Consider the following 15,802-nt stretch of genomic DNA (forward strand, 5'->3'; position numbering starts at 1 on the left):
TGTTTATTCATAGAAAGGAAAGTAATACACTCGGTATTCTTGGAAAAAAACTTCCTTCCGTTCATCTGTAACTCACGGCCTGTTGACGTGTTCGTTTGATATGGCGGTCGGCGAGTTCTTCTTCACACCTCTGGTTCTCTTTATCGTCCCAAAATATTGCCACGATGAATTCTTTGTCAACATGAACTTCTTTCACGGTAGGCTTGGGGGCCGGCTATAAATTTCGAGAGATCGAAGACTGATCATGAATTTTGATGAAGCCACGATTGTGGCGCATTGACATATTGTGCTCTCGTTTCGCTTTCCTTTGCTGTGATCGTGAGAATGGCATGAATTTAACTAATTAATGTTGCGTATTTTATTTTCATGCGCGCAGTTGCTTGTCTGAAGATTGCACTCAGTAAATGCCTGGGATATTTTATCGTTACTTTCGCTTCCATCGGTAAGTAAACGTTGTATGCTAAGTCGTATAGTAGTAGTAGTATTATACTTCAAGAGCGTCCAGAAGGTTTTTTTTTACACTAACGGGGAAAAATACAAACACAAGTCGGGCGAGTGCGTCGAAACAGCTTGCGTGACTCGACAACAGCACCACAGCTCTCCAGTCACGCGATGTTTTCAATATAATTTAATTTAGAGAACAGGACCTTACTGGACTGCGGAACAACGGAGGGTAGAATTGGATTGGGAAAATACTTGTTTATTTATTTGCCGTACGATAATAATTGAGAAACATTACATTTAAGTAGATCACGTATTCACCACCAGAAAATATGTTCTTTCAACGTCAGTGATCATGACCCTCTTGTCGTTCCTAGTCGTAACTTTGAAGCGCGCCCCCGGGGGGGGGGGGGGGGGTACTTGACATAATTTCGGGTAGGGAGGTGCGGCCCGGCCTCCTAAACCCTGACCCTGTTTAAGACACGAACCTCTGATTTTCCTACCCTGTTTAAGACAGAATGCCAATTTTTGATATCCCGTATAAGACATAAACAAGTACCTCACTGGCTTTTTGTGATCGTGAATTAAGCTAAGTATCAATGCCGAAATCAACGTGAGTCAGTAATACGGAAGAATTTGTGAAAATTCGGTTTGTTACACCTCTACAGGCATATATTAAGCCTATCCTGTTTGACTTTGGTCCATGCAAAGATACCCTGTTTAAGACAAAAATGGGTGAAATATATACCCCGTTCAAGACAAAAAAGCCTGAAAACCATACCCTATCGGGCCGCACGTCCCCGTTAAGCCTAATAAGGGAGTGCCCCCCCCCCCCGGGAGCGCGCCTTACCGTTACAACTTTTCCAGTTGCGTTAAGTCTTAAATGTGCAGAAATATACTCGTTATTTACATGTTTTTAGTTAAGCTGCCTCAGATAATCAAGGTTCTGCGAGCTTCCAGTGTGGAGGGCCTCAGCTTACTTTCCTTCATCACTGAGCTCATGACACAGACAGCCACATTTAGCTACAGCTCAGCCAGAGGATTTCCGTTCAGGTACTGAAAATAATCTCACATTTTGATTTACCTCGCATGCAGGGCGGCAACTAGCAAGAAGCAAGACGAGACACTTGCCTCCGCCTAGATCTTAACCCAAGAATTAAAACAAAATGCTTATAGTAAGGAAAATGATCCCCATTTGAACGACATTGATTTTTTTTTTCGAAAGAAATACGCCATGAAAATGATGAAAATAGCGTTTCAGTGCTTTTGGATTTAAAAAAATGTCTTATGTGCATTACCCAGACCCCTCTAGTGACTCTTGCTTTCGTCGATCGCAGATTTTGCCTCGTTTTAATCGCAAATATTAAAAGCGAATTGACATGTCAAGACAAGCATTAGTTAATTTTCTTTTTAATCTTTTTTTTCAGTACGTGGGGTGAAAGCCTTTTTAAAGCCAGCCAGACCACCTTGCTTGTCATTTTGTTTTTGTACTACACGCACAGACCGTTGGCCGCTGCCATGTTTCCCTTTCTATATGGCGCCATTGTTTATGTATTGGTATCTGGACTAGCACCCATTACTGTCCTGGTTCAGCTTGTTTCTCTTAATATCCTCTTTCTTACTATAAGCAGGGTAAGTTTTCAACATTTTCTTTTTTCATCTTCTACAAGCTGTACTCACAACAAATACGTCAGAAAAGTTCTGTACGGTTAGAGCTGTTTTCTTAAGAATGTCTTAAAAATGACCAATCACAACAAACAAATAACGCAGTGACCCATTCATAGTACGGGCTCTGGAAAACTTGTATCCGATATCAGGAAAACTAGCGGGAAAACATGTATCCGGTGCCAAGGGTGGGAAATTAAAACATGTTACCAGTGTTATTTAGGCGCGGGAAAACTTGTATCTGGTGTCAAGGAAGGGGAAACGATGTAGCCGGTCTCAAACGCGGGAAAATTTTTACCGGTGTTGAGGGCAGAAAAATGCTGGAAAGACGCGTTCTTGCAAGGTCGATTTTTTTTTCCGAGTTTAAATGTTCTAGGGGGAAAAACCATTTTGCAATTGTCCGTCAGAACTTGAAACAGCTGTGAAAATGTCCCTGTTTCCCTTTAAAAACACGGAAAGGAGCTCAGGATAAGAAATGAAGATGGTTTTTGACAAAAGGTGGGGCGGATAAAGTGGTTCATTACAAAATGTTTTTTTGAATTTTTACTAATGTAGGCTCGTCGTTTTCTATCCTTTTTAAAAACGGTTAACACTAAAATTCAATTCGTGCTGACCAGGATGTCTTTATCCGCAGGTTTCACAGATCACGACCAACTTCCGTAACGGCCACACGGGTCAACTGTCGTTCGTTATGGTGTTGATGTTACTGTTTACCCATGCCGCGCGCATCTTTACAACCCTGCAGGAGACTGGGGACAAGTACATGCTGACGATCTTCGTCATCTCCACCATATTTAATGTTACCATGGTTACACAGATTCTTTATTACTGGAATGTGAAAAGTGACGAACAAAAGAAGAGAGCTTAGAAGAGATTCAAATTTCGAATTGCTTGTTCATTCAAGTGTTTAGCCTGCGAATACAGCCGACTCTCCGCGCGGAAAAGCGGCTGTATTCGCAGGGTAAAAAGAGTCTTGCATCAAATGAGTTCTACTAAGTAGGGGGGAGGGGTACCAAGCTCGCCCCAGTTTATCTATGTAACATTTTTACTCCGAGAAGTACTACTTGGTAGAAGAAGTACTACTACCGCACGAAACATATGTAAAACCAGTTTATTGAATCAGTTTATCCGTGTATAAATAAAGTTTTGCTCTTTAATATTGTTGTGTGCACTGCAAACTACGCTGATTTAAGCATCACAGCTCTTTTTTGAAAATTTACCATGGTGCGAATGTGACTTATTTCTTACAAAGTAAAGGGCAAAATTACTGAATCCTGATTAGTTTAGACAAAGCGTGTTTTTTTGTTTTTGTCTTTTTTTTTATCAAAGCCAAAGTTACTCTGACGGTTACCCGGGGCCAGGAAGTTTACGAATGTTGCCCTGAAGACCGTTAAAAACGCCTAACGATTTACGAAAGTAAACCGAGGACTTAATAAAAAATTTTTATAACGTAACGGAATGTCTGCAAATATTTCCGATAGTCCCCGAAGATTGCTGAAAGTCTCCCCATGTCTTAATCTCACTAATTCTGCCCTTTCTTATAAAGAAGGGCGATACTTATACAAATTTAATATAACAGACTTGCTTATTTCATTTTAGCCTGTTTTACAAGCATTTCTGGCGATAAATTACTGAATTCACGCGATAAAAAAAACTTTTCAGCCATCGCTCGCCAGGCAACTTCTAAGTTGATTAAATAAACTGAAACATAAATATTCCGAATAAATAAGTTCTAAGTTTTATCAAAATACAAAACAGACTTGTAACATTTTATGTTATAAGTTCATCTACGTACTATACGTAATAAATATCAAAATGGTTATATAAATATTTCCATTCTATAAAATTTCTTTTTTTGAGGTGACTACGTTTAAATCATAACAAACCTCGCATACCACAGTTGAATAAAGTCAACAAATTTCGTAACTATTTTGAATTATCCTCAGAATTCACTAAAACAGTTCAATATTAAAGGCGTATCTTGCGCGTCGTGTCTTACACGATAGAAACACGTTTACGATTTGCTTGAGCTGTTTTCCAAAAACCTTAAGCTATAAAAGCGAAAGACATGAAGCTCTATTTCAAAGCAAAAAAAAAGACGTCATTTAACACTACAAAAAAAGCGAATTTTAACTGTGATGTAGTTTAACTGTATCACTTGTAAGTAAATAAACTTATTATCATACGAATATAACCCTCTCTAATCGCGCGCGACCTCCGCGCACGTTCCTTGTAGCTTGCGTGATAGTCGCGCGCGATAAGAGGTGGGCCGAATTCAAAGTGGGCCTTCGCGTGTTTTCCTCTTTCGTTACAACGTCCCGTTGTTGATCAGATTATCATGAAGACGCCATTGCCTGTTGTGCAGACTTGCCTGGCTGGAGTTATCACCAGCAGAGGTGTTAAGTGACGTTAAACTTTGGTTTGCCAACGGGGTGAGAGCAGTTGATAAAGTTTGGTTGTTAGGTGATGGCTGAATGATCTCGGCGATGTTAAAACCAACAGCGAACAGAAAATAAACGACAACCAAATACTGCAGGTGATACAGACAGCGTGACAGGGGAACGGACACTCGGAGATGCCTGAAAAAAAAAGGAAGAGGGAAGACCATGGTTATCTGCCGCGTTCAAGCTAAAAAGTAACAATTAAAAAATTTAATAGGGTGGGTGGGGGTTGCCTTGTAATTTTGGTCCTGCCCTGAAACTCTATTCGTTCCCAAACTTCTTCCCAAACTTATTACTTCCATATGCTCTTTTCAGACCTGATCTTGTAAAGGGACAATATAGAAAAGGGCAAGTAACGAGGGAATTCAGTCCAAAGTCTTGGAATGTCGTTGTATTGTTTTCCCTTATCGTTTAGGGCCTTTCAAAGAGAAACTTATGTAAACTAACACAGTTAAATCTTTTCGGATTTTCTAGCCGAGTACTTAAGTGGCAGAAACTTTTAAGGAAGAAAACGTCATTACCCGAATTTGCGAGCTGTTCAGTTACCTTTCCGAAAATCGTAGCTGGCGTTTTCCCGTACCCAATAACAGGTGTTATATTTCCCATATAACAAAAATCTGAGGGAATAACAGGCCTTCCAAACAGATATTCACCAAAATGATCCGCTAAGTGCGTCTCCAACTTACCTGAATTTGTGGCTTTGTGATCGTCTAAGCATAAGAACGATAAAAACTCCAAGTTCAACGTTTAATGCTAACGATGTGGCATTCCCCAGCACTGTAACAGTTCCCTAAAAGCAGAACACATGTAAAATATTCACTTTTATACCATGCCATAGAAAAAACAGCCAATCAGAATACAGGAAAGCCGTTGTATATTCGACGGTATTCAACCCAACCTTCCCATCGTGCGCTGCGATTGTATTCTCGGCGAAATTTAGTAAACGTATTTTCTATGGCATGGTATAAAATAGTTACACAACACTTTCTCGTGGTATACTATGGAATATCCCACTTGTCACTTGTATTTTCTTGGTATACACACTAGCCTAAAGGCTCGTGTGTATACCGAGAAAATACAAGTGACTCGTGGGATATTCCATAGTATACCACTCGAAAGCGTTGCATAACTAGTATGAATATCACTATCTAATTCTGTATTTTTTGTACGATTTCTTCATGTAGTCGTTCAAAATCTAGCTACACTTCAAGGAGGTAGGAGAAGACGGGGGCCGGGTGGGAGGGGGATGGCAGAAGAGAGAGGGAAGGGATGGAAAGGGAGCCAGGAGCAGAGGGGGATGAGAGAAAGGGGGAGGTAGGGAGATGAAAGGAGGAGATTGTCGGCAAAAGGTCACTTACCATGGGGTTTAACGCAGCTACTGCAAAGAGAAATCCAAACAGCAACAAAAGAATGGCAATCTTCAGAAACCTGTTGAGATATAGGTCCATCAGTTTGTTTATGTGAGTTCTTCAGTATTAGCAGACAACACTAAACTATTTTAACATTTGATAGCACAATGAAGAAGACTCGTGTGGGTGATGGAGTGACTGACATACAGTTTCCCCTTACAAAGGCCGTTATATTGTCAAAAAGGCGCATTATAAGAATAAAAAAATCATCAACTACTTACTAGGGGATATTGCGTTAAATTATAGAGCGGTTTTCACTTGAGTGTCGAAAGTTAATTGCGTTTGCTTTGGTTTTGCATTGCTACGCTTAGTGATTGGTTTAAAAATCTCGCGCCACTTTCTCAGCCAATCAGAAGTAAAACCAAAACCAATCGTGACTCGCGCGCGCACGTTTTCCCGCGCTTCGTGCCGACTACATGTATTTGCTTTGAGTTTTGATTGGTTCACTGAATTGTCTGTGTCCTTTGTGATTGGCCGAAGTAATTACTTTGGTTTCGGTTTTACGACACTCAATTGAAAACTGCTCTAACCAACCTCTCAGAACTAACACTCAATCATTGAAAGAAATGCAATGCAACCTTATTACTAACCATCTAATGTTAGCTTTACAATAGACTCCTTCCCATTTGGACTTCACCTCCTGCCAGTTAGTTTGAGTTGTTGAATAAAAAGAATCAAACCAACTGTCAACTGTGGAAAACAAAAAACATAAAACACTTACTTCCCTGTACACCTGGATTGTAGAAATACTGCACTGAAGTTATTTTTATAAGCCCCCCTCTCCACCCAGGTCCCTAGGCAGCAAGCCATGACAAATTATCTAGAAGAAAACAATAATTTTGAGGGAACTGAAAAGTCCAGTTTAGTTTTTATCGTGCAAGCACCCTAACTGATATAATTATCATTTGAAATAAGCCCCACCATTCAGGGTTGGAAATTAGCGCTCACCCACTCGCCCAAGAGAGTGTGAAAACTGTCAGGCGAGTACAAATCACAGATTACTCGCCTGGTTTGGCGAGTGCGATTTTCATATCCAGAATATATTATTCGAAAATAAGTGTGACTTTTACATTCCACTTCAAAAAAATCTACAGTCTGCTTGTGTTATATTGTAGAGTAAGATCTATTTTTGGCAGTTTTTCAATGAAGAAATAGATTGCAGTATGTATTGCGATCAACCACTACAGTGGAACGAAAGGTATTAAACATGATTAAAAATTTAGGTCGTATATTTTATTATTCGTGGGGGGAGGAGGGGGGCTAAATTTTCCTTTTCTTTAATGAAGGAGACTGGGCGAGTGCAATTTGAAGGTCACTCATCCAGATGGCGAGTGCTCCAAAATTTTAGTTTTCAACCCAGTCCATCTCTAACAAGCCAGCTTTTCTATTAAGCCCCTGCCCCAAAAGGTCTCACCCAAGGGCTCAATAGAGCTTTTATAGTACACTTTCTTACCCATATGTCTCATTCCTGCTCCCATGGTAAGAAATGACACAGCCACACTGACAATCACAAATACTTGAACCAGGATAGCAATCCATCCATAGTCTGGATAATTTGATTTTATTATCTGCGTAAACATAAAGAAAAGTACATAGGGGCCATAAGAAACAACCACAATGTAAGCTGAAGAATTCTCAAACAACTGCTTGGAAAAAGACTCAGAATAGCAAGGATTGTCTTAAAAGACTTCACAATCTTTTAACAAGGAGAGATTAATTTAAAATGGATGTCCTTACCTTTGTTACAGGAATTACTGATGTAACACCATTTCTTGCAGCCCTGTGAGAAACAATTTATAAATTTGCAGTTCAATGCAATTCACTCATAGCAACTTGCTGAGTCACATTTTTTCTTCTTTGTTGTGTTTCCTAGCAAGTCAACAGTGAACTAAACCTGCTTTTTGCATCCGGTTACAGACAACCTTGTCTTTAAACAGCTAAGCAAGCAGAGCATACAGATAGTACATGTACTGTTCTTATCATTAGCATAAAAATTCTTGTGTGCTTAGAGCTATAATGGTTGTTGAGAGTAGAAGTTAGGTAAAGCCTGCGTTGAGCCTAGTGGCCCATACAGGCTAGAGCTAATATCCCGGTTTCTGTAGCATGAAGCGACTAGAAGTATTTCTACTCCCCCCTAGAAGGGATGCTAGTTAACGCAAGGTTACCCCCATAGGCGTACGGGCCGGGGGGCAGGGGGAGCTGCAGCCCCCCCAAATTTTGGGCAACTCAGATTTTTTGGGCAGCAAGAGAAATTTGGGCAAAGTCATCTTTTAAAGTTTTTGTTTTCGAGAGTGGCATTGTACTGCAAATATCTGTCACAGTTAAACACCTGATAAAAAAAGCTTTTCCGCGTTGCTAAATTTTACAAAATCGACGGCGAGATTCTGGAAGCCGAGCAGAAAATGTGCGCGAGTTTTCGTCATGTGCGCGGATTAGGCTACATGACTGTTTCAGAACTAGAAATGCTGGAGACAATGCAAGAGAATGATCTATTTGATAAGTTTTCAGAGTTTCCTTACGTGATTCATATCCATGCACTGATAACCTGCTACATCGTGTTCTGCAGAACGATCATTCAGTAGGCTCTTACCGAAAGTGCTCGTAAAAAAAGCATTTAATGCTTAAAGCAGTGCTCGTTTTTTTGCCAAAAAAGTGCTAAAATAATGCCAGTTTTTTTAAAAAGTGCTCGTGGTTTACATAAAAATGCTCACTTTTTTTCCGATTTTTTTAAACAGAATATTACATTTTTCAGATTTTCAGTAGCATTTTTCATTTTTTTGCCTTAAATGGGTGTCTTCCATTGTTCCTCGATGACAACATGGATGACGCCATCTTGGAACGAGTGTGATGGACTGGGTTTCTAGAAGGCAATCGCTGACCTATTAAACCTTTTCCCCAGGCTTCCTCGGCTCCTTTGACTAAAATGAGGGCAAAAAGCATCTGGGAGGCTTTGGACGCCATAGAAAAAGTCAGATTGTGCTTTTAAACAAAAAATTATACAAATAATCAGTCGAAAATCCGAAATAATGCTAGCAGTGCTTTTTGGGATAAAATGTAGAAAAAAAAGCTCGCGAAGCAAAATAATGCCAAAAAAAGTGCTAGCACTTTCGGTAAGAGCCTATATCATTCAGTCCATTGCGAAGATTGACAAAACTTACCTCCGCAGCCTGATGGGGCGACATCGTGTCAGTAAGGCCAAGTAAAAAAACAAAACAAATGTTTCTCGTCCCCGCCCGCCTCATTTTTAGTGGCTGCCTCTCTTTTATTATTATCTGTTTTTGGAAAAGTTAAAACGAACAAAAACCAACAATGTTTACTTTCACTTTGTCTGCGTTTTAATACAAACTAAGGCCAAATCTTTAAATCCTTTTTACGCTAAGTCCGTACTGGAAAGGTCAATTACCTTGTAGGATTTATTTTGGAAGTTCGCTTCTGGCCTGGAGAATTTGACGATATATAGATGAAAAAACATCAATATTATTCAAAGAACACAGGAATGGAATGCAACAAAATAATAAATAATAAAAAAATAACAAAAAAATGCTCCCGGCCGCTCTCTTTTATAGAAATCTGGACGAGAAACTTTTGTTTTTTTACTTGGCCTAAATTATTACTTGTCATCGCACCTAGTCAACAATGACACGGATCGTATTGCTGAGATCTTCGGCTGTTGAAATGGTAGAGACAGCTATTTCTTTTAACGTTCTTTATGAGCTCATATGATAGATTTTTATGTAAGAATTGTTCACTTCATTTGTAAGCCTATGTTAGTGCATCGTATGACCCTCGTTTCTTCTCGACTGTTTCGTAAAAATTTGGGCAACTTGCGAGAATTTTTTGGGCAAATGTCTCACCGCCCCCCCTGGCAAAAAATTGCCCGTACGCCTATGGTTACCCCCCAGCATTAGTTTGTCGGTACCCATTTATACACCTGGGTGGAGAGAGGCATCACAAGAGTAAAGTGTCTTACCCAAGAACTTGACACAATGACCCCAGCCAGGGCTCAAACCTGGACCATCTGATCCAGAATCCAGTGCACTTACCATTACACCACTGGGCCTCCCATAGAGAGTTGAGAGTAAAGACCATAAAAATATTGTAACATGACTTGCATGTTCACAAACATTTGTGGTGCAAACTCACCAAAAAATAATGACAGCCACACATGTCAGCACACCAGCAATAACAGATCGACAGAAACCATGTACCTGTAAGAGATCAAATTCAGTAGGCATTTTTTTGTTGAGTTTGCATAAAAAAAAAAAAAAATTAAACCCTTTCGCTCCCCATGGAGCATAGGTCCACGTTTTTAGGCCCAAGATTGACAAGTTGTAAGTGGTCATCTCAGCAGCAATCTGGGCAGCTTTACCTGCTTCGTACATGGTCCTGACGTTCCACGTGCCAAATAGTGTGGTTGTCTTCGGGGTAAGGAGAGGGGTCGGCATCGCTGCTTCCCTTCGGCTTTCACAGCGGTGCGTCATACTAGCCCCCGAAGGGGCATTCTCTCCTCCAAAGACAGATGTGATTTTGTGCATGTTTCCCATGGTTTCTGTAATCATTAATATCCATTTGATGGGTGATTAGCCCTTCAAACTTCACCAGAGCCCCGTTAGCCAGGGGTTTTCAGGGTTCCGTGCAGGCCTTCATGGCTACCGTAGCGGCCCGGAGGAACGAATCCTCCACCATACTTCGCCCTGGACGGCAATCCCCTACTTTCCTGTTACCAGCTACCACGGCGAGGACGAGGGGTTGGACTTTGGTTTGCATGCCTACTGTAATTTTGGTTTTGTTTGCATGCCTGCTGTAAGCACAACCAAATCTTGCACATGCAACATACATTTCATCATTGTTATGATTAAATTTGAGGAAATTGCAAAAAGCAAAATGTATAGCAATAAGCAAAATGTATAGCAATAAGCAATAATTAAATGCAAGTAATAAAGTTTTGTACATCAGTCTAAACTCACCTCCAAAACTGAAGGCTTAACTTTTGAAAAAAGTACTGGAAGGATATTCACAACTCCTCCTAATCAATAAACAACAACAACAAAAATCTAGTTTATTATTGTGATTGTGTAGTGTGAGTCAAAGAAGTCTTCAGAGAGACTTTAAATTGTTAATTAACAGAGGAACATATACTTCACTAGTACTTTAGAGCATAATCGCTCAGAATATTAACAGTTGGGTAGGGGACTAGACACTATGTAAGATTTACTTGATCTAGAATAAAGGCCTGGCACTAGTGGGTCCAGCCATGTTGGTCTTGTTTGGTTCTCGCTTCATTCAACACTCAACATTCAACATTCAACACTTGGGATTTTGTCAGACATGAGCAAATTTTGGTCAGCCAATGTCTGATGATCCACTGTCATTTGCAGCCCTGCAAATTGTTGTGATTTATTAAATGTCCTTGTGAAATGGATGGATTCTAATTTATACTTAAGAAAGAGTTTTCAACTCAGTGCAATCAATGCTTAGTGGATAATGTAATTAAGATAAGACAGAGCCTGCTGTCAAACCAAGTGGCTCATCAGGCCAGAGCTTATCCTGGTCTCTGTAGCATTAAGTGGCTAGGAGTATTTCTACTCCCCCCTGAATGGAAAGCAAGTCCATCGCAGGGTTACCCCCCAGCAGTAAATTAACTGGTACCCATTAATTTACCTGGGTGGAGAGAGGCACTATGAGAGTAAAGTGTCTTGCTTAAGAACACAACGCCGTGCCTTGGCCAGGGCTCAAACCCTGAGCCTGAGTAGACTTCTCAATCCGGAGTCCAGCACACTAACCATTAGGCCATCGCACCTCCCATGGGATAATGTTATTACAGTAAAATAACTCTCAGTCATGCCTTTTACTTACCCATTGCAACAGTACCCAGAACAACGGGCTGACCAATATGTTTTAATTCACCCAGAAATTGAATGTTGCTCCACTGGCTTTCTACATGCAAAGTAGCCCAAAACTAAAAACAAACAAACAAAATTAACTATTTTCAGTAAACTGTTGTAGATTTGAACTGTGGGATAGCAGTAGAGGCCATGGTACTGTCATCTCATTTCACAAGCAGTAGTAATAACCCTCACTATGATCTATAACTTATTTCTGGTACACGCTAGCCACCTCAGTGAACTATATACAGTCAAAGTGATTGAACTTGACGTCTCTTCTCAGTCAGTATTTCATACATTTTTTTTTTATTTAAGTAGTTATCTACGGTATAATAAAATTATCAGTTAAGTGATGAACTTACAGTGACAATGAGAAAAAGGCATCCCCCAAGGAATGTAATCAGTGACACAAATGGTAGTACAGAGGAATTAACAAAGATAATCAGGAAGGCACAGCTCCAAACAAACACTGCTAATATGTACCCCACACTGTAAATGCAATTAGAATATTAATTTTAACAATTGATTAATTGTTCAAGAAGATTAATTTTAACAATTAATTATACTGTACAAATTTCTATTTTTTTATTGATTAGCTACAAACTTTTGTGGTACACGGGTAAAAGAGGCCCACAAAGTCTTGTTTTGTCCATTACAATTCCCATGAAAAGTTCCAAAATGTAGGCTTCACATGAAAAAAAGGACAACCACTTGGAAAAGATCAATTAGGACAAATTGAGCATACAGTCAACTCTCGCCTTGCGGACACCCCGCTATTGCGGACACTCGCTATTACGGACAAAATCCAGATCCCCGGCGAAAGAGGTTTGACTAGAAATGACTCTCGCTAATACGGACTCCCGCTATAACGGACACTAAACGACACCCCGAGCGTGTCCGCTTTAACGAGAGTTGACTGTATAAAGACATACTTGAGATTCAGTAGCTGTGCACAAGCGTGACTTCCAGCAAGAGAATAGTTGACAAGAACTGAAATACTAAAAGCAACAAAAGAACAAAAAAATGTAATTGTGTTGAGTAATGTTAGCTACTCAACTACATGTATGTATAAGACACAGTTTGGATGGTAGTTTTTCATGCTGTGAAAATTAGTAGCAACATCTCATTCTACAAATAACTCACTTCTTTATAGTTCTAAGACAAAGAATTATTAGTCATAGACTTCGAATTAAAAAGGCTCAGAAAATCTGAATGTTTAATAACCTCTACACTGGTAATAATAATAATAAAATAGACCACAAAACGAAAACCTGTAAATTTATTGACATGGCAGTACCATCAGACAGAAACACATCCGTGAAAGTCACTGAAAAACTATCTAAATATAAGGACTTGGAAATCGAAACAAGCCGAATGTGGGGCATGAGAACGGAAACGATACCAGTTATCATTGGAGCACTTGGAGCTATCAAAAAGGGACTAGAGAGTTATATTGGAAGAATCCCCGGCCAAATAAGCATCAGTGAACTACAGAAGATAACCTTGCTGGGTACAGCGCATATTTTGAGGAGGGTGTTGTCAAGCTAAAAACTGGCTACCCTTTAGTGCCCCAGGACCATGGTTTGGTCTCGGCACTAAGGACTTTAAGCAAACATTACGTAAGGAACATAACAATAATAATAATAATAATAATAATAAATAAAGTAATTATATGCGCCGAAATCCACTAATTGTCCATGGCGCTTTAATAAAATGATGTTAAAAAAGTTAAAAACTCTAAAAATTTAAAAAAAAAACCCCCAGATATTTACAAATATAGGTTCAAATGTACCTAATAAATAAAATAATTAAAAAGCCTGCTTAAAAAAGGTACGTTTTTTAATGGTACAATACTTGCAGTAAACTATACTGGTCACAGGCCACCACAGCAAAAAAAAGTTAAAAGTTAATCTCTGCTAGTTAGGACAGACGTTTTCAATGCCTGGATGGTATGTGAATGTAAGGAAAAAGTTTTTAATTATACTTGTATCGTAATACAACTTATTAACAAACTTACAACATAAGAAGTACAATGACTTCAAAGAACTGCCTTGCACCATTGGCTAGGAAGAGTTCTGCTAGTGTGTGAAGACTGGGGTAATTATTGAATAAGTCCACACTGTCTGTTGCCAGTAACACAGTCCCATCCACATCAGCTGCAAGATACAGGTATTAATCAGTTACACACACTGGCATAACACTAGTTTCAAAAAATAAAAATGCAAAATCTGTTGATGTTGCTTGTGTTACAAGAACTGCAAAGCTATAATGCTGAATGAAGCCATATGGGCTAGCTACAGCATTGTTTTCAGTAATAAAAATTTATATTTAAAACAATACAAGTCATGTAACTGACAACCTTAGCATTTTTAACCTAATGATTATTTTGGGTTGCCAGGATGCGTTTTCTCCTCCTCAATCCTCTCCCGAGTTGGATCCCAGATGGTGCTAGCCCGATCAAAATGCGTTCAAATTCACTCGCTAAATACGCCTGCTTTGCAGGCTATTGTTTCCCAAGATATCAATATGGATAAAACACTTACTTGAATCATTTCTATTCATCTCTAGCTCCAACTCTGATTTGTCATTTTCATCTTCTTCATCAATGCCTTCCACATCATTTAAGGGAACATGATCTTCACCTGTAGTTAACTACAATCATAATCATTTGGTGGTCAGAGGAAAACACAGTACATTAATTTTTGTTTTAAGCATCTTCAGTGTTGCTTGTCATTTCAATCCATTTTATTTTAAAACAGCTAGTCACTAGACCAAGTGTTGTCAGCTCATGCCGGACTGGGACCCACAATCTCCTTAATGCTTGGGGGAACTGGTTGCAGTATGCCAACAACCAGAACACAGCCCACTCAAGATCACAGAGTGGTGTAACTGTGCAGGGTGAGAGGGATGAGACGAAACAGGTGGATCGGATACAGCACATATTAAGTGAGTTCATCTTGTGGTTAGCAATATTAGGGTTCGACCCCCCTGCAGATCATGCTGGGGCCCTATCAGGCCATGGCATGAGCACCACTTCCTAGCTGCTAAAATAATAAACATGGTTAATAATTAACTACAATTCCTGTTAGGTTGAAACTATCTAGTGTCTAAACATTATTAAGTACTATTTATAAATAAAATAAATATATTGGCAATCATTTCAACACAAGACTTACTGTAGCTGTTTCAAACAGTTCCTGTCTCTTCACCAGATAGCCTCGTTGTAACAGTTCCACAAAATAAAATACTAACAAAATCTGCAACATAAAAATAATCACTCAAGAAAAGTCAACATAACACGAGTTTCTGGACATCACGTTTAAATTAGTCACCTAGCGTTACTGATGAACAAAACACCATGTTCTCACCTGTATAAAGATCTCAATGATGAGCACTACAACAAATGGTGCAAATCCTGACTGAGAGAGGTTCTCTGGTAACCCTGCACAAAAGAATGATTGCATTTATTGATGTAACTGTTTATGTCAGATTCAGAACTTTTTGTTAAAAAATCCATTTAAATTACTACAATATTTTTCATTCCAAATTTATTTTGAACCACTGTTACAACTTTACATTGGTACTAGAATAAAACCCAGTTGCAAAAATATTTGCATTTGCTGTTCCAAAAGTGTTGAAGAGCGCTAAGTACTGCTGCGTGGTAGCTATAGATCCAGCCAGCAGAATCGAAAATCCTTCTATCACATTATGCTTCAAAATATCTTGAAACCAGAGATACCTGTAACTGAATTCCTGACAAGCCAACTAAAACTAGATTTTTCTATCTATTTTTTACTGATAACACATTGTACACTCACCTACTGCTCCAGTTCCCAAAATTGCTGCCACAGTAACAAAATCTTCAGTAACAAGAACAAATTAAGGTGTCAGAAAAATAAACAGTACAGTGCTTAAAGTCCATCATGAACTGTGCAAACTTCTTTCCATACCATGCCCCCTC

General features: G+C 39.3%; 2 protein-coding genes across 2 annotated transcripts; one reads left to right on the forward strand and one right to left on the reverse strand.

The window, feature by feature from the left end:
- Positions 1 to 3,546, forward strand: LOC144662237 (mannose-P-dolichol utilization defect 1 protein-like). The gene is made up of 5 exons (XM_078523006.1): positions 1 to 197; positions 377 to 442; positions 1,362 to 1,494; positions 1,869 to 2,073; positions 2,741 to 3,546. The coding sequence occupies exons 1-5, from the start codon at positions 101 to 103 to the stop codon at positions 2,972 to 2,974; spliced, it is 735 nt and encodes a 244-aa protein (XP_078379132.1). The 5' UTR covers positions 1 to 100; the 3' UTR covers positions 2,975 to 3,546.
- LOC144662226 (uncharacterized) lies at positions 3,202 to 15,092 on the reverse strand. The gene is made up of 14 exons (XM_078522993.1): positions 15,018 to 15,092; positions 14,385 to 14,493; positions 13,859 to 13,997; positions 12,774 to 12,839; positions 12,204 to 12,330; positions 11,813 to 11,915; positions 10,924 to 10,982; positions 10,100 to 10,164; positions 7,694 to 7,736; positions 7,410 to 7,524; positions 6,547 to 6,646; positions 5,906 to 5,975; positions 5,234 to 5,337; positions 3,202 to 4,685 (listed from the first exon to the last, which is right to left on the reverse strand). Exons 2-14 carry the CDS (start codon positions 14,401 to 14,403, stop codon positions 4,415 to 4,417), a joined length of 1,281 nt encoding a protein of 426 aa, XP_078379119.1. The 5' UTR covers positions 14,404 to 14,493; positions 15,018 to 15,092; the 3' UTR covers positions 3,202 to 4,414.
- Positions 15,093 to 15,802: the final 710 nt, after the last annotated feature.

This window comes from Oculina patagonica, chromosome 8 (genome assembly GCF_052425735.1).
Source record: "Oculina patagonica isolate OP01 chromosome 8, crgOcupat, whole genome shotgun sequence".
NCBI classification, from domain to species: domain Eukaryota; kingdom Metazoa; phylum Cnidaria; class Anthozoa; order Scleractinia; family Oculinidae; genus Oculina; species Oculina patagonica.

Coding starts and splice junctions, on each gene's coding strand:
- LOC144662237 (XM_078523006.1), top strand. CDS start 101: ATGGCGGTCGGCGAGTTCTTCTTCACACCTCTGGTTCTCTTTATCGTC. Junction 198..376: donor CAACATGAACTTCTTTCACG/GTAGGCTTGGGG, acceptor TCATGCGCGCAG/TTGCTTGTCTGAAGATTGCA. Junction 443..1,361: donor CGTTACTTTCGCTTCCATCG/GTAAGTAAACGT, acceptor ACATGTTTTTAG/TTAAGCTGCCTCAGATAATC.
- LOC144662226 (XM_078522993.1), bottom strand. Junction 12,331..12,773: donor GCACAGCTACTGAATCTCAA/GTATGTCTTTAT, acceptor TTGCATTTACAG/TGTGGGGTACATATTAGCAG. Junction 7,525..7,693: donor CAGTAATTCCTGTAACAAAG/GTAAGGACATCC, acceptor ATGTTTACGCAG/ATAATAAAATCAAATTATCC.